At 37.7% G+C, this 18,597-nt stretch overlaps 1 protein-coding gene across 1 annotated transcript; it reads right to left on the bottom strand.

Moving 5' to 3' along the window:
* Positions 1-1,994: 1,994 nt before the first annotated feature.
* On the bottom strand, positions 1,995-16,871 carry muc2.1 (mucin 2.1). The gene is made up of 44 exons (XM_027272882.1): positions 16,787-16,871; positions 16,396-16,651; positions 16,178-16,292; positions 15,750-15,834; positions 15,525-15,658; positions 15,227-15,443; positions 14,955-15,080; positions 14,720-14,834; positions 14,467-14,617; positions 14,240-14,353; positions 14,086-14,155; positions 13,837-13,974; positions 13,148-13,312; positions 12,896-12,990; positions 12,683-12,809; positions 12,302-12,557; positions 12,092-12,144; positions 11,892-12,004; positions 11,612-11,763; positions 11,366-11,504; positions 10,675-10,785; positions 10,380-10,559; positions 9,751-9,990; positions 9,501-9,657; positions 8,445-8,573; positions 7,309-8,275; positions 6,321-6,537; positions 5,988-6,162; positions 5,638-5,885; positions 5,306-5,489; positions 5,015-5,225; positions 4,731-4,906; positions 4,516-4,585; positions 4,204-4,304; positions 4,082-4,113; positions 3,807-3,984; positions 3,587-3,691; positions 3,454-3,494; positions 3,245-3,367; positions 3,020-3,118; positions 2,785-2,913; positions 2,643-2,682; positions 2,440-2,563; positions 1,995-2,341 (listed from the first exon to the last, which is right to left on the bottom strand). Exons 1-44 carry the CDS (start codon positions 16,857-16,859, stop codon positions 2,131-2,133), a joined length of 6,942 nt encoding a protein of 2,313 aa, XP_027128683.1. The 5' UTR covers positions 16,860-16,871; the 3' UTR covers positions 1,995-2,130.
* Positions 16,872-18,597: the final 1,726 nt, after the last annotated feature.

Below are 18,597 nucleotides of genomic sequence, written 5' to 3'. Positions count from 1 at the left end.
CATAAATAAAATGGAAAAAACAGAATGGAAAAAATATGAGGTTCTTGATCTAGGCCAGACTAAAAATGTGTTTGAGCTGTTTTTTTTATTGTCACTTACAGAGTGTGATTTTTGGATATGCATTGGTAGCTTGTACCATAGTTTTGTGGCATAGATGCTAAAATTTGATTTAGCAAGTGCTTAAAACTATTTATGATCTAGAGTCTGATGATTGCAGTGCTCAGTCTCGAGTGTAGACAATCTGCCAGCATTCCTCTCTTGCCATTTTTGCAGCAACAGTGTTGCTTTTTGTTGTATTAACGTTTTAACATTCAGTGTTATTCTGCAACGCAACAAACAAACATCCCTGTCAACATTTACAGAGCTTCAAGAAGACCAGAGTTAACAAAGAAAGCTGATATTTACCTTTGTGATACTGTATTATTTCTAACTGGGGTTTTAGGTTTTGGCAAGCTTCCTGGTACACCCCTCTGAACTCAATTGTATGTAAACACCAAAATACATCTGGTCCTTGTGGTTAATTTTTGAAAAATTACTGAAAATGTTCCTGTTAACATTAACATACATACACATATCTGATAATAAAATGTTTTCATTTTGTTGTTGCGCTGTATAAAAATCTAGCAAGGAGATGTCACGTCAGGCTGCCATCTTTGTTTGGATGTTTGCCCAGAGAGACAGACAGTAGCTTACCACTACTACATTAACTTGGTAAATTAACTGAATATTGATAATAAATGAAAATTATAAACTAACTAACAACTGACACTTTTCCCACTAAATAATCCATAAGCACAACGTTACTTAACTTTTCTCACCATCAGCGGGGCTTAATTTTAACTGGACTTCCTGTAGTTCCTGTTGCCCTCTGACCTCAACTGTGTTGTTATAGAGAGGATAAAATTACACCTCCTACTGTCCAAAGTTTTCTTATTTTCTGTTTTCCCCCACCTGGTTACACACACAGTAGTTTAACACAACAAAGCACAGGTCCAAACTGTTGATATTCAATGCCTTCATAGTATGATCCAAAAAAGTTCCTATATCAAATTCTGAACTACAGATCTATTTAGAATATATAAATAGCCTACCTGGCCCTAATACATTCATTATTAATCCTTAATTTATGATTTAGATAGCATGAGAGTACTTTTTTAAGGTTCTACACCGCTCTTTTTTTGAGAAAAAAAAAAGCCTATATCACACTATATCATGTCCTGTTTTACCTAAGACATAAACCAGCCATAATGATTTATATATCTTATTGATAGTAACATTAACATTCTGGAACTGTAACAATAAACCACGTATAACCACTGCAACCATTAGACACTGTCCTTACTTCACATCCTCCTCCAAATTACTATCATCTCCTTCATCGTGGATCTATTTTTAGATTATGTTGTTACATTGCAGGTGCAGGTGCAGGTACAAGTGTCTGTGTCAAGCCACCCTCTGACCTCTATATGACCACTCCAATGCTGTTTAACTTTTTTGCTGTTTCGAGGTTCCCCCTGACCCTTTAAAGAATAGCAGGTGTCGGTCCCCGGTGGGAACCTTGCCACCTTAGGTGGGAACACAGACTGTGTCAAGCCGATTATACTGTATGTTATAGGAATATTATATTTTTCTCATATTCTATTTTAGCATATTTTATATTCTATTCGTTACCTCATTTTTTAATAGTATTGTATTTTACTTTTACTGTTTCTATGTGTTACACACTTATAATGCTGAGCTGACTAGTTTCTCTTGTCCAACACATTTCTTAGTATTGTTGACCCTGTGTTAACCTGCATAATTATGTTAAATAAACCTGAAACTCATGGAACCATTCTCCACTTTGGCCTTTAAAGTTCTCATTTAATATTTTATTAATAATAAATGTATATTTGTCTTAAGTGGTAACTTATTATTACAAATAATAAAAACAATAAGCAAATAATTAAAGTCAGATTGGCACAAACAAGACAATGAAGGGGATGAGACATAAACAGAGTTGTATATTTTTATTTATTTTTTGAAATGATAAATTCTCTATACAATTACTTTGTAAGAGATTGATTGTTAAGACTGTATGGGAAGAAACTTTTCAATCCAACATCCATTAATGTGATAACATATATTTTATCACAGAAGTGTGAAGCTCCGCCTCCTGCGAGCATGTTGTGCAGCTGTTTTGGTGCAGTCTGCGTGGTGACAGCTACACTCCTCCACATGCATGTACGTGTAAGGAATCACGTCTCCATTCAGGCATTTCAAGTCAACAGTGTGATTGCTGAAGCGCATCTGCTGACAGCAGGAGCAGGATTGTTGCATAGCAGCTGCTGCTTCAGAGTACCTTAGAAAAGTAGGGTCAGGATTGATTAGTATACTCAAATTCTGTGCACACTAAACATGACTTTCTAGTGGAATGAGAAATATTAACATCATCCTTACTTGGTGAAAGTGTTGCAGGATCCTTCACAATATGGCCTGTCTACCTCCTCCTTTGACTGACAGGTGCCGATCGTAATACGGGTTTTCATGGGTACTAACTTGCAGGCCCTCTCCTTCTCCATACCTTTTCAAAAGAGAGACACAATTAGCTTCTTTTCACTGAAGCACCGTCTATCTGAAAGTAAACTAAATATCATACTCACAAATTTTACAACAGCCATTCGCTGCAGTCTGAATTGTGTCCTATAAGGAGGAAAATAGACAAAAGCAACAGACTTTGTTTCAATGCATGTTGTCACGGGCATCAAAGTCAGTCCAGAGCTATGGAAATTCATTGATACTTACAGGTTGACAGTTGCTCTGCTGGAATGGTGGACACAGAATGTATGAACTGGTTGTTGTCAAAGTCTCACCGCTCTTATCGCAACTGTAATGTTGACACTTATCCTCAGGTGATGTCCAGGTTTCTCCTTGCTGGAGAGTGGTGCGATGACACACATATACATAAGCCAAGATACACACAGATATCAAAGTGCCCAGGAACTTTATGGTTTTAATTATGGAGTCACACCCAACTTACCGTCAAGAGCTTTGTGGTACCATTGATATTGAGGACACAGTGTGTCTGTACACACTTCCCACAGCATTCATCTGAATCCGTTTCCACATAATCATACCCCTGAGAATAAGAGAGAGAGAGTTCAGTTGCCACAGTTTACAAGTTCATCATTAAACGTATTCTAAGGAAAAGAAGCTGCATTTTATGTATTGTGTGTTTGAGTGTAATGCTTGTAATTTCTCTTACCGTGTCACATTTTTCTTGACACTGCTTAAACTCACAAGTTATCTTAAAAAGACTAGATTTAGGGTCGACCTCATTTGTACAGATACAATCCTGACAGGTGGCCGCAGGAACTGAAGAACCAGGCTAGTAAATACAGAAGAAAAGTATTGAATGTATCATTGTATGAAATTATGAGATAAATCATCTTTGCATTTCCATCGTTTATTTACCTGGTATTCAACATCTTTGTGGACACAAACTCTTTTAGGCACTAGAGAAAAGTAGAATAATGAAAATTAAGTGTATCTGCTATCATTATGTTTAATGAATATATAAATTCAAATTATGAATTAATAAACTCACCACATGTATGCTCTGGACAGCATTTTCCTGCAGGTACACTGACAGTTGGTGTATATCCAACGGGACAGTTCATGTCAGTGAGTGGACAAGTGTTGATATGACATTCTTTGGAGTTGATAAAGTAAAGAAATAGTTAAGAGCCATACTCAAGAAATGTTATCAACGTGTATAGCATTCAGAAAACTCTGGAACTCAAATGGGCATTGATGCTGTGTCTTACGGCAATCAAAGGTAGAACAGCAGGGATCTGATGGATTCGTTTTGTTGACAAGCACAAACCCAGGATCAGTGCAGTCTACTATAGGTGGTGCTGGGCAAACCTTAGGCTTGCACTTCACAGTCTTGGTGGACTCCTCGCAGATACAGTCTTGGCATTTATACTCAAACCTCTCATTAAACTGAAAGAGTAAACCAGAGTAGTGACTTAATTGTCTCTTGCAAGCAAACAATACAAGTTAGGAAATTGACTGAGCATGAATACAAGGCTTTGCTCACCTCACGAGGAACACCCTCAGGATCAAGACACCCTGTTGGAAAACGAACAATCTGTAGGACGTTGTGATTGATATGATATATTCAGCTCAATGATAACACTCAAAGATTTACACCACACTTACCACACTTTTCAACACATATGCCAGACTCTTTGTTGAAGAGTTTCATTCCATCAGGGCAAAAGCAGCCCTCAGTAGTGTAGTTCATTGATACTTCATTAGGACTGTAATAAAGAATAATCAAGAAAGAAAAGTTAGCTCATGTAATTTCTTTAAAAACACAGTTAATTCAATGCAATGCATTCTACTCTACGTATTACCACTGTGTTATCAACAAGAAATGTTTATTTTCACTATCCATTGTGGTCCATGTTCTGTGAAATGCAAAGGTGCAGAATGAACTGTAAAATGACAAAACTTGGTGCTGAAACTTACTTGTCTTCACAGGTTGGCTGTTCTACAGGGCCACATGGCTTGTAAATTTTGTTTGACGGGCAGTTACTTGCTGTTAATGAAACAGGTCAATTTTAAAATACTGTAGAAACTAAATAAAATGTACATCAGCCTGTGCAATTAGTGCTAGAAAAAAAGTCCCGCTCCTAATTATACTGATCTGGGCATTTACAGTAAATAAATGAGGGGTTGTTTACCACAAAGTGTGGTATGGTTCCTCCAGTGAAGGCAAACTCCAGCTTGAGCACAGGCAGCAGCATAAGTCTGCAAACTTGTACACTCCACTACTTGGTTGGAAACATGGCAGCTATCAAAAACACAACCTTGGTAGAATCTGTCAGGAGATACAAAGGCATGGCACTCTGCGAAGACACTGTGAAAAGCAAAGAAAACCACAAATAACAAAGTTGTTATGTTTTAACTGTAATATGTCAAAGCTGGGCGAAATGTGAACTACTATAGCGGATTAGAGAATGTCTACCTGCTTGTAAGCAGATCACACATGGAGTCTGGCTTGCATGGAGTTAAGGTTGGTGTAGGTCCAGGTTTATCGGTTGGCGGTATAGATGGTATCGGGCAGTCAGGTTGTTCAATGTGTTTTGCAGGCCAATAATCAGCCATCACAGCACAATCTTTCACCAGCTGGCCTCCAGGCAACATGCAGTCATCAGCTTGGTTGTTATTGCATGTTCCTGAGAGGAGAGTGACAAAACAGTATAATAATCTAATCTTGAATAAATGATTTACCACTGGAGAGGTATGATGTTCTTACCGCAGTGGCCCTGTGTGTTTTTTCCAAAGTACTGATATGGAAGGGTGACACTAAAGCCAGTTATTCCAAATGTAATGACCACTCTGAATTCAGGAATCTCCAAAATCAAGTTAAGGCCAGTAGTCAAGACCTTAACACCTTGTTGTGAATAAGGTAGTTTCAAACGATGTTCATCTTTGAATGCCTGACAAAAACATGACAAAAAAACATATATTATACTGTACAATGACAAAATTCTATTTTATCTACACTGACATTTATCTACACAAAGTTAGTTTGATGAGTTTTTCAGAATGTACAATATTGCTTGTTTATGGCCATAATATATATACCTCTAAATCCGCTGCTCCAATAAGGTTATGATTGATGAGTTTGATAACTTGTGAACTGTATGATATGATTATCGATCGTGGACAAGAAACATCTTCAGTGGGATCGCAAAAGACATTGTCAATATAAATCTTCAAGTCATGTTTTGGCAAAATCTCTTCCATCAAGACATAGGAACAGTTTCCTTGATAACTGTAGTAGAGTCCATCAAATGTAATGTAATGAGGATCTCCCCAGCCTTCACATACACCTGAAAAAAAGAAGAAACAAATAAAAAATCTAAAATGTATTTAAGATAAACATACAAGTCAATTAATATGCCATACACCTTTTTAACTTCAGAATGGCTTACAGTCACAGGCGTAATATCGGCAGCAGGAGAGTTCATCATAAAGAAGGACTGGATCCTTTCCATTTGCACAAGTGATGTTCACAAGCGGTGGACATTCATATGTAATTATTTCAATTGTATTGTTCTCAATACATCTGGCCAAGGTGCAGTTGCAAATGAAGAAGGTCTCATTTTGCTGGTGTAAAAAGAAAAATAAGTCACATTTCGTTTTGCAAAAACACAGAAAATGTGGTCTCATTTCCATGTCCAAATGTGCAGGGTACACATAAAATATTCTCAAAAAGTAAAAAAAAAAAAAAAAAAAGATGTGCTGGATATAAAAAATGTTCTTACTGTTACATTCCATTCAGGGCAAATAGGTGGAGGTATCAGAGTAGTAGGGGTGGTGGGGGTGGGGGTAGTTCCATTGACATTCGGTCCTGTTGGTACAGTAGTACTTGTAGGACCCGTTATAACTTCATGTGTTGTAGTTGTTTCGGGTGTCGATGGTGTAGATTGTGTGGTTGTGGTTGGTGCTGTAGTTGTAGGTACAGTTGCCGGTGTTGTGGACCTTGTGGTTGTAGTAGTAGTAACAGTTGATGGTGTTGATTCTGTGGTTGTGGTTGGTTCTGTGGTTGTACATATCTCTATCTCACAACACACTCTGATTTTATAGTCAAAGCACTTAAATGGTCGTAATATCTGGTCCTCTTTTCTACATATCAAACCATAGTCTATATTACAAGTAGCAACTTGGCCAGTTTGACTGATAAAGTCATCAAATGCTATGTCAGGTTGACTCGCGGATCTACAGTCAATTTCTTGGGGATTTTTGCATATTTCTTTTCCACTGTTTGTAATGTTCTCATATGTTTCCCAGTCACTATGGTCCTTTAGTGGGTTATCCTCATTATACCACTCGGACCATTCACATGTTATAATACATGGTGTAGTGGCAGAGCTTATAGTGGCTGTAGTAGAGGGCTTGGTTGTGGTAGATGCTCTAGTTGCTGTAGGTGGGACAGTTGAAGTTATTGTGGATGTTGTGGTTGTGGATGGTGTTCCAGTTACAGTACTATATTCAGTCATTGGAGTAGTTAATTCTGGGGTTGTGGTTGGTGCTGTAGTTGTAGGTACAGTTGCCGGTGTTGTGGACGTCATGGTTGTAGGTCCAACTTTAGGTGTTGTAGTTGTTTCGGGTGTCGATGGTGTAGATTGTGTGGTAGACCTTGTGGTTGTAGTGTCAATGTAAGGTGTTGTAGTTGTTTCGGGTGTCGATGGTGTAGATTGTGTGGTTGTGGTTGGTGCTGTAGTTGTAGGTACAGTTGCCGGTGTTGTGGACCTCATGGTTGTAGGTCCAACTTTAGGTGTTGTAGTTGTTTCGGGTGTCGATGGTGTAGATTGTGTGGTTGTGGTTGGTGCTGTAGTTGTAGGTACAGTTGCCGGTGTTGTGGACCTTGTGGTTGTAGTAGTAGTTACAGTTGATGGTGTTGATTCTGTGGTTGTGGTTGGTTCTGTGGTTGTACATATCTCTATCTCACAACATACTCTGATTTTATAGTCAAAGCACTTAAATGGTCGTAATATCTGGTCCTCTTTTCTACATATCAAACCATAGTCTATATTACAAGTAGCAACTTGGCCAGTTTGACTGATATAGTCATCAAATGCTATGTCAGGTTGACTCGCGGATCTACAATCAATTTCTTGGGGATTTTTGCATATTTCTTTTCCACTGTTTGTAATGTTCTCATATGTTTCCCAGTCACTATGGTCCTTTAGTGGGTCATCCTCATTATACCACTCGGACCATTCACATGTTATAATACATGGTGTAGTGGCAGAGCTTATAGTTGCTGTAGTAGATGCTTCAGTGGTTGTAGGTGGGACAGTTGAAGTTATTGTGGACGTTGCGGTTGTGGATGGTGTTCCAGTTACAGTAGTATGTTCAGTCGTTGGAGTAGTCATTTCTGGGGTTGTGGTTCGTGCTGTAGTTGTAGTTACAGTTGGTGGTGTTGTGGACCTTGTGGTTGTAGGTCCAACTCTAGGTGTTGTAGTTGTTTCAGGTGTCGATGGTGTAGATTGTGTGGTTGTGGTTGGTACTGTAGTTGTAGTTACAGTTGGTGGTGTTGTGGACCTTGTGGTTGCAGTTCCAACTTTAGGTGTTGTAGTTGTTTCGGGTGTCGATGGTGTAGATTGTGTGGTTGTGGTTTGAGGTTCAGGTGTAGTCGTAGTTACACATTCCTCCACACACATCTGGGTCTCCTCATCAAATATAGGCTTATCCTCCGGGCATTTAGGGAAACAACCTGAAAAAATCAAAACATCATACAGTAACTTTTGACAGTAAAGAAATCGCTTGTCACATTGTACTTGGTGCAGAGGTCGTCTTTCAATCACATGGAGTAAACTAAGTCTTAGTTCAACATCCATGATTTTAACCAGCACAGCTAGTAAGGTGAGACATTAACCTCTTACCTTCCAGGTTGGGTAGGGGGTTGCTACAATTTTCTTGTGGATTTAAACAGGTCTTGTAACAAGGTGTGTGACAAGCATGGTAGTGCCACTTGCAGTCATCTGGGCTATTGTAGTAATCACAAAAGACAGCTAGAAGGAAAAGATACAAGGTACATGTACATTGTACTACAAATAAAGTAGGTAGTAAGTTTACAACAACAATATATATGTGTAATAATATTAGTACTAAAGGCATAATATACATAAATCATTGCAATCTAGTACTAAAATCTACTTATTATGAAGCATGCAGTGGCAACAATAGTCTCTGTAATACATCACAGCTTTAATGGCATTTGATGTCTATTCACATAATAAATATAATAATAAAAAGCAGTATGCAACAATAATAACTAGAAAGTTTCTCAAGAAATTTGACCTTGCTTTCTGCATCTCACCCATACATTATTTTTGACAAATAGGTTTGTCACATTCAAATCACTATCACGTTCAAAATGTAACATTGACAGTCATTGACTGACTTGACTTCAGACTTGACTTAAAAAAAAAAAAAAAGTTAATCAAAGTCAGCCTTGTGAGTTTCTGCCCAGCAACTAGTTTCACATAACTACCAGTTCCACTGCAGTCCACCAATCAGAGCTCCTCCGTAAGCTGCCATGTTAAATAGTTTGGCGTGTTTTTGGTGATTTTCTTTAAATACCGTTTGGCAAAATGGTTAGAACAGTCATGGCACACTTCACATGGCCAATACACGTTTCAATCCCTTTTTTGTGTATGTGCGACCAAAACTGTGGCAGGACTAGTGCACTGAAGAAATATATTATAATAATAAGCATGTGGAATCTCAATAGTGCTTTTCTCAGGCACACTAAAACAGGACTGTAAATAAATCTATAAATAAAGGAAATCCCACATTTCCATCACACTCATATTGACAAATCTCTAAACTTCTAAATGCTGGAACCTTTAGAATTTTGAGATCCAAAAACAGCGTCTCAGCAAGAAAAGGTTGAGAAACTTCAGTTTAATATGAAAATAAAAGTGTTGTTTACTTACGACAGATATCTGGAGTTCTCCATGCAACACACACACCAGCCTCACTACAAGCCTGTGCGTAAGCTGCAACCGCTGTGCAGAAACATTCACAGTCTCCTCCAGTGTCGCAGGCACAAGAGTCTTTCACACAGTTTTCATAAAATGGATTGGCATCTACCTGTTATGAAAACATATGATAGATTCAAAAAATGTGCTTCATGTTTACAACCATGGGACTTTAAGTAATGATAAATTAGAAATTTGCCATTACCTTGCTGTGGCACTCTTTAAAGGTTTCTCCAGTTATAATGCTGCACATCATTTTTGCCCAGGGATGTCTCTGGGGATTTACTATACAAGGGTCACCATTCATTTCCACATCTGGGCAGCTGCTTGACACTTTCCAGCTGTTTGCAAATTCTATCGGACTGCTCACTGTCAGCTGACCCTTGGTGGTGAAGTCATTCAGTCCATCACCATCAAAATCTCCACACAAGCCACATACCTCTCCCTGCACAGTCAGGCAAAAGGAAACCAAAAAGACAATATTTAATATCAATACACCTTGGCATTACAAAAAACAAGCTTGGAATAAATATATGTGTAATATTCAAATATTTAGTTTTCAATTCACTTCCATGTTATGAAAGCTGTCATAAGTGGTTCAAGGATCTTTTCGGTAATGTGATCATCAAAGACAGCTAAACTACTGAAAAGAAAAAATGGCCCACTATATCATAATGCATGCCATTATAGGTGTGCATTTGTGTTTCTGTGTTGGCTTGAGAGAGATTGCAATGTAGCTAGAGGAAAAAATGAATCCTAACAAAATTGTAAATGAATCTTGTGATTTATCGTTGTTACAACAATTTTTAAAGTTAAAGCTAAAACGTGACTCACGCTGTGCTGTGGTTCCAGGAGAATGCGAACAGCTGTTTTGCGATCCCACATCACTGCTAAACCAATGGCAGACTCAATCACCAGATACAAGCCAACCCTCCTTATTTTGTACTCAATCTGAGTGCCTTGCCCGAGGTCCTCCTCTTCATATTTGCCCTTTGATAGTTTGATTTCCCTTCGCTGTAATGTTAAGGAGATTAGCATTGTAGCTTTCAATGTAATGTAAACATGGCAGTTTGAAGTATGACAGATTTTAGACACAGATCGAATATCAGTCATTGGTATGAAAACTTACCCCCAGTTGGATTCTGACTATTTTGGAGCATGTGGTTCCTGTAGTTCCACATGGTACATTTTCTGTGATGACTCCAAAATTGCCCTCAACTGTTTTATTGCCACATTTGTTCTTAAAAGAGAAAAATTAATTAAACATTTTGTATGTTTGCTTTATAGTAGACAGACACCAATGATCAGTTTGGGCTTTACTAGCCCACAATACTTTAAGATAATACAGTAAATGAAGATTATACATTTTTCATTCATATTGGTTATGACAAACACTCTCTTCAAGCAAATTGATGCACACATACCATAGTTGATGCAAATATTAAATACTGACTTTTATAATATTGTCTCCCAACTCTGATGTTCAAGATTAGCCATATCTTAGAATTTTATAAATGTTATATAAATGAATTTCTGAGATAAAACCTGAGAGGAATGTGAGTTCAGCATAACTGTGTCTTAAATCAATCCCTATTATGAGCGTCCAAATTCTGAATCTGTAAATCTAATTTTTGCGATGTCCCACATTTTATAGATGCAGAAATTACATTTTCGATCAGCAACTCAGTAAAAAGCAACTCTTTTCTCTGTTTATCATTGAGTGAGCTTTGTCCAGTGTTTAGGGAGTAGTGAATGATTAAACAAGAGAGTGATTTTGGACACAGTTACAGATTTAGATGATTTTGAGATGCTTTGTTTACCTTGACGGCAATATAGGCACATTTTCCTGGAAACCCATATGTTCGCTGATCAAATGTAGTGTGGTGGCCACTCCCATAAATAGTGCAAGTTCCTGGACATTTGTTTTTGGTGCACTCCCACTTTCCGCTTTTGCAGGTACTACATGTATCAAAAATTGATAAAAAAATAATAATACAGTGCAATTAAGTAAAATAAAAATTAAGGCAAATATGATAACATCATGATTTCATCATGTAAGATCATACCAGGTGTTGCATTGGTTTGTGATTTTTGCTCCATTGGCATAAAGTTGATTATTATGCTTGCATGGACAATCATGTTGTTTCACACAGGAACCTTTGCCATCATCCAGGAAGCCACTTGGACACAGACAGCCAGATTCACACTCTGTGGAGTCCTGGGAAGATAGAAAGATCACAGAGATAGAGAAAACATTTTTGATACTGCTAAAAAAACAATTCAAAACTGTCTTCAACATTAAGTCCAGGAAATAAATATCAGAATATTAACAGCAAAATATCTCACGCAATCATCGCTGTCCAGATTTGAACAAGTTGGAGCACACTGCAGTCCAAGCTCTCCTATGCCCGCAGTGGAGCAGTTGAAGTAAACTTTTGGAGATCGGCATGGTGTAGAAACTGAAGAGAGAACAGAAGTAGAAACTCATTTAATATGAATTGAAGCAACCAAATGCTTGTGTTGACCTAAGTAAAAAAAAAACATACTTAATGAATGGGTTTTCCAGGAGCGGCAATGAAGCTTTCCATTGATGCACACACTGTGGAAAAAGATGCCAAAGATCAAAGATGCAACACACTTTTCATTCACACTAATCATTTAAATCTTATATCCAAGCATTACAATAATGCTAAACCCTTTGTTTGAGATACATAATTTGAAGTCCAGTGTCACCAAATTGGAAACAACTGACTCACCAGTGCTCATCTTTGATGTTGATGGACTTTCCTGGCTTAATGTAGACTTCATTGTGGTAGCAGGGACATTTTGCCATAGGGACACAGATGTCCTTTTCATTTAAGTAGAAACCCTCAGGGCAGGAGCATCCATCCACAGGCAGGAAGTCAGAACTGCAGCTTTGCTGGTTTGAGCCCAGCGATTTACAAGTCATCTGGCATCTCTGATGCTCATACGAGAAGATTTGAGATTTTGGGCAGGTCTTTGCATGTTTATCTGTTTGTGCACAATGTAATGAGATGCTTAATACTTTTAAGACAAACTAATGAAAAGAAAGATAATGATTGAACTCCAGAAATCATCACTCAGCTTCACCACAAAATATTGAAAGAAGCCCTTACCGCAGACGTTGTCTCTCCAACCTGTCAGGATCACTCTCTTTGATGCACAAGCTCGTGCGTAGGAGGAGAAGATGGCACACAGGCAGGCGTCACTCTTCTCACAGGTACAGCTGGCATACATACATCGCTGCAGAAGTCAGAAAGAAATTTTAGAGAATTACTGTCTCATTAAAATTTAAATAAAGAAAGTCAAACAGAAATGAGTTTATGTACCTTATGGTACATCTCGGGATCCACTGCTGAATGGCACTGAGCAAATGTGCTGCTCGGACTTAGTAGCAGGGCACACCAGTGTTTGGCATACCTCTCTGAAAGAGGAGACAATATTGACTTAATTTAAAAATCTGTTAAATTATATATTTAAATATAACATGCTACTAGACAACAAATAAGTTTAAGTTTAAATGAGAAGAAATATACAAATGAAAAAACAGTAGGTAAACAGTCAAATAATCAGCCATTTACCATTTTCCACACTGAGGGCACAGGGGTCATTAAGTCTTTCCTCTCTGTCTTGGCACAAGCCGTTAGCTTTCCAGGAGTTACAAAATGTTGCTGCTGTTCCCTCCACTATCCCCTGAGGAGTCTTCATGTCATCAGACAGGACCATGTTGTAGTTCCCACATAAACCTGAAGAAACCAAATATTTTGTTCAATTAAATTCTAAATGAATTACAATTTTGTCAGCACTTAAACGCAGATAACTAACACCTGGCAAAGACTATGAAACAAATGTACAAAATGGACATGGTTTATCAGATTGATAAAAATAAACAAATACAATGAGATAAATAAAAATATACACTGAGAAATGGGGAACTGAGTCTGCAGGAGAGTGGAGACAGAAGAAGAAGCAAATACAACAGGTGTAATTGAAATTGGTTTTGAAGCGTAATCGAACCCACTCTCTACCTCACTTCATCTACTTTTTGCATCTTGTATTGTTTTGGTTGGTTTATTTGGAAGGTTTGTGGGGAAGAAGATGGGGTAACAGCCATAGACTGAATTAGTCTTTTAAGGAATAATTCCAGTAATAATTAATAAATATTAAGAGTATAACTGCTATTATCCACATTAAGATGTAAATGTACTTCATTTACATTTGCTGTTGTTATTATGCCAATGCCTCATGTTAAGACAAATGTAAAACTTACCACGTGTCTTTGCTTTGTAGCTCTGATCCATTCTGACATAGACCTGCATGAGAGGCACATGCTGGATCTGAATTTGCAAGCCAAAACTGGTCTGGAGCATGATGTGAAAGGATGACGCGTGGAATATGTTGATGTCACCTTTGAATAAAGACAAAAATACAGAAAGCAATCAGGTCATATGTTGACGTCATTGCAGAAATTATGACAATAATATAATATTAATATACCATTCAAAGTTTTCTGACCCACCTGATTGGTATGGCAAAGTGACAGTCTGCATATTCTGCTTTACTGTGCCATCAGAAGTGAACATTAAGACCTGCACAAAAGCAAAAGTGATCGTCAGACAGAATGGGAACTGATTCATGACTACAGTTTTCCTAAATGACCGACTTTAACTCACATTGTTTCTGTCATTGTTCAGCACAATTTTAAGGGTCTTAAGGCAAGTGTCAAACTCTTGGTCTCGACATGGTGCCAGCTGTGCCAGGATGGTAAACTTTGGACTTGAAGCATCCTAAAACATACACGGTGTGAGCTCAGTTAAATAAATGACAAAAAATATGCTTTTAACATCAGCTGATTATATATTTTTCTTCCATATAATTGTACAAAACTATACTTATTCACCTTGCTTTCCACTTTGGCTAAGGTGTAGTAACAGTCTCCATGAAAGGTGTAGGTTTTCCCATCAAAGGTAGTGACATGTGAACCTTCTTCAAGTGCACATGTAGCAGGCGCTTTAAGGCTCTTACAAACCCATCTACCCTCCAGACATATACTGAAACAACCCACATGATTTAAGTTAACAAAAAAAGAACATGATTAGGGAAACCATATGAAATATTATATTGACTATTACAGGAAATATTTGACACCATACCATTCCTCTGTTTCCTGCCTGTAAACCTCTGTGGAGTTATAGATTTTGTCATGTTTGCACTGACATTGAGATTTATCAATGCACCCTCTCATGGAAAGATCATCAAACACAGTTCCTGATGGAAACACATTTGACATGAACATAAACATTCACAGACGAGAAAAATGAAGTCTAAAAGAATCTTTAAGGGTAACAAAATGTAAAGGTATAGTGTGCACATGTAAACAGCACTAACCAGGAGGACAGAAGCAGCCGTCCATTCTGTGGTCTTCACAGAGTAAATTTGTGTCTTGATCTGTGCATGTTTCCATGCAAGGGGAACCGCTCTCTTCATAAGCCATGTTATATGGACACTGTACAGCTGTAAAGATATGGTACAATTTAAATTCAGTTGGTTACATTTATGTGAATTAATTAATAGTATATTACAGTTGGAAGTAACTGTGATATTTTCTAGTGCAGTGTGCTCTCCCTATCCTGTACAAACAACAAAACACAAAATCTTACCACAGAACTGAGGTGTCCTCCAATTAGGAGGCTGTCCTCCTGCATGGGAACACTGCCGGGAGAACTCAGACACTGTACTGCAGACACAGAAGTCACTTGTATTACTGATGCAGCCACACATGTCCCGTGCACAGGCCTGGATGTAAGCTTCAGGGTTAATCAGTTCGGTGCAGGAGCTCCAGGACTCCGAATGCAGTATCTGCTCACAAGACGTTTGCTAAAGGACAAAAAGAGATTGTTAAGATTCTCTGTTGTAAATGCAATATGACTAAACATCACAAGTGGATAATAAACTCACAAACTCCTTGCATGAATCTGGCAAAGTCACATCCTCCAGTGGTTGATCTTCCTCTTCATAGGGGTCCTCACAGTCATCGTTTGGACGATGGGCTTTCTGTTTGTTGCCAAACTCAGTTGGGCTGATTTTGCGGCCTGCATTCAATTATAATTAGTGTTGAATGTCAAAAACACAGTGAATGATTGTTGAAATTCATGAGTAAAAAATATAAATAACAAAATATACCATTATGAATGAACTCATTGTAGACACCATTGAAGTCTCCACAGAGTCCACAAGTACGGTTGGCATAGTCACGATCGAGTTCCACCTACAACACAGCGAGCGGTTATAACTTTTTTCACAATTTTAATAAGACTACCAAGTAAAAACCAGTGAATTGTAATTGCCTCATAAAATTGGATGAATTTATTACAAGGGTGATTTAATATTAACATAGTTTGACTTTTGAAAGACAGAAACCTCAGTTTAACTTTATTCAAAGACCATCCATAAAAAAGATATAGAAACATGATATAAACATGAAGGAGTCTCAAGGTTTAAGGAGTACTCCTTAAAATATGTTGTGTGTGCCTATCCACAACACTTTAAGAGAGCTGTGTAGACATCTTTCTTTTAGCAGACAGGGAGTGTAAACACGAATGAACTTTTACCGTGACTGCATCTTCACCGTTCCACATGACAACAATGCCAACTTTAGACTGGAGCTTCATGTAAATTGGATCTTTTTCCACTCGTACCCCTGCATTGTGGTATGGTAAGTTGATACTGATAAAAAGAGAAGGTTGTTTTTTTTTTTAATTATGATGCAAAAATATAATAGAAAAGAGAAATAACACTGCTTTTGCTGGCTACACAGCTTTTTACTCACGGAAGGCCATTCACAGTGACAAGGGTCTTGCCGAGGTGGATTGAAAGGTCATTGATGGTGACCACCAGATAACTGATTGTAGGGTTTCCATCCTCCTCTATCCTCTTCATGTGCACTGAGAACTCCTGATAGGTCTCATGGCAGTCAGAAGCCAGGTTGTATTCACACATGCCAGGGAACTGGTACACATCTCCATCAAACGTCTTGAAGTGCTCTCTGCCCCACGTGCTGCAGATGCTGCTGACATGGTTGCGAACTAAGGACAATTTTAAAGTGCAAAAGAGTTAATAAATGCTGTACATCACAAAACAGTGCTATACATTATTCACTGGTACAAAACATAATAATCCATTCACACACTTAACAGTCCCCAAACCTATGTGAGTCTTACCCAGTCGAGCTTGGACATCGACGACACTGACAGTCAAAGCAAGAAAGCACAACCCCAAACATCTCCACCCCATGTTGCCACCGTGGGCTTGCTGTCACTAAAACAGATAATAGTCAGACTGCACTTGACAGCCCTTTATATTGAGATGGCACATTTTTTTCTGCTCCCACCTTCTTTCCGAAGTTTTATTGCCAAGACAGTTTTCTGCTCCCACCTTCTTTCCGAAGTTTTATTGCCAAGACAGGGCAAATATATGCAGAATGGAGGTCTGACGCCTTTCACAATCCAATACAATCATTCCTACAGTGTCCTTATCTCTTGATTGATGTTTGTACTTAGATTAAGAACTTTTATTCCTACACGAATGGGAAGCAATAAAACACATTACACTGTAAAAATTGTTACAGCTGGATGAAATAATAAATCAATCACAAAGTGAGTATGTCTTGAAGTTGCAACGCTGTGACAGATTTCAGTAAAATTCAACTTATATTTGGTGACAGGAATTATGTTACGAAATGATTAAACAGGAAATAAATAAATAATCTATCTAAAGATTATTGATATACAGTATGTATAAACAAACCCAGTATCAACTAGACAAAATGACTTCATTATATGCTAATTACACTGTTGTCCATAAAGTTGGGATAAAATATTTGTACATTTTCTCATGAATGATAGATAAAGTGTATCTTCTCAAAATTTTATTGATCAGAGATTGCTCAATCCAAACATATCACAGAGAAAATTAAACACAATTAACCTGATGTGTAGAAGAATAAAAATAGGTGTCTGAAAACAAAATTATTCCAACTTTATGGGCAACAGTGTATATATTTTATAATATATTTAATACTAATTGTATACTAATTGTATACTAACTAAGAATGATCTTCTCCAGAGCTACCATGGTGATCTAGCTACCTTTGTGACATTAAAAACTGCTTTACACTCATATATATTTTATATTAAATGCTTATTGCTTCGTTTTGCACCAGGGATACGAGGGAAATGGTTTTGGTTTCTGTTTTGCTGTTTTGTTGATGTGTGGGTGAGTATGTACTCAAAATATCAAATCAATAGAAAAAAATAAATGCCAAAATTATAAAATCATGACACCCTCAGCTAATAGTGAAACCTATGTTTAAAAAAAAACAATAATACTGTTAAGTATAGTTATATAGTTAAAGTTAATATTTGTTTTAATGTGGTATGAGAGCACACTTCATTATCTAAATTGCATCTGGGTCTGGATGAATAACACAGGATGTACAACTGAAGTCACTGTATTACATCCTTGATTGCAGTCATCCTCTACCTGCAGCGTTACGTCAACCTGTAAAGTTTCCAACTCTCACACAAAGTCAAGACAATGGGTTTATTGTTTGGCTAGTGGTTTCAGTGATCATGTGTTTAAATCCAGTTTAACACATGAAAACTTTTTTAAAGACTGAAAAATCTAAGTCTTTAAAAGAAAGTCGCAATATTACTCCAATTTCAGGAAACAGCTTACTCACTGACAAAGCTGTTTTATGACTTATTAATTACTCCAGCTGGTGCATTGACCTTTAATACGTCACGCACATTATAAAAGATAGTTAACATTGCGTTGCATTTGTTTTATCTGTGATTAACTTGGAAAGGAACATGAAGTTGTTTTGCATGTAGTCAAATAGCTATACAATGGAAGCTCCTCCAAGTGCAAACAGAGTTTAGGACCACTCCCAGAGAGAGACAGCTGCTTGATGAGGAAGGTTATCGTAATTCTTGCTGACATGAAATAATGTGTTGATTCAGGAAGGACAGTA

This window comes from Larimichthys crocea, chromosome XXI, assembly GCF_000972845.2.
Source record: "Larimichthys crocea isolate SSNF chromosome XXI, L_crocea_2.0, whole genome shotgun sequence".
NCBI classification, from domain to species: domain Eukaryota; kingdom Metazoa; phylum Chordata; class Actinopteri; family Sciaenidae; genus Larimichthys; species Larimichthys crocea.
This window is presented reverse-complemented; position numbering and strand designations above follow the sequence as displayed.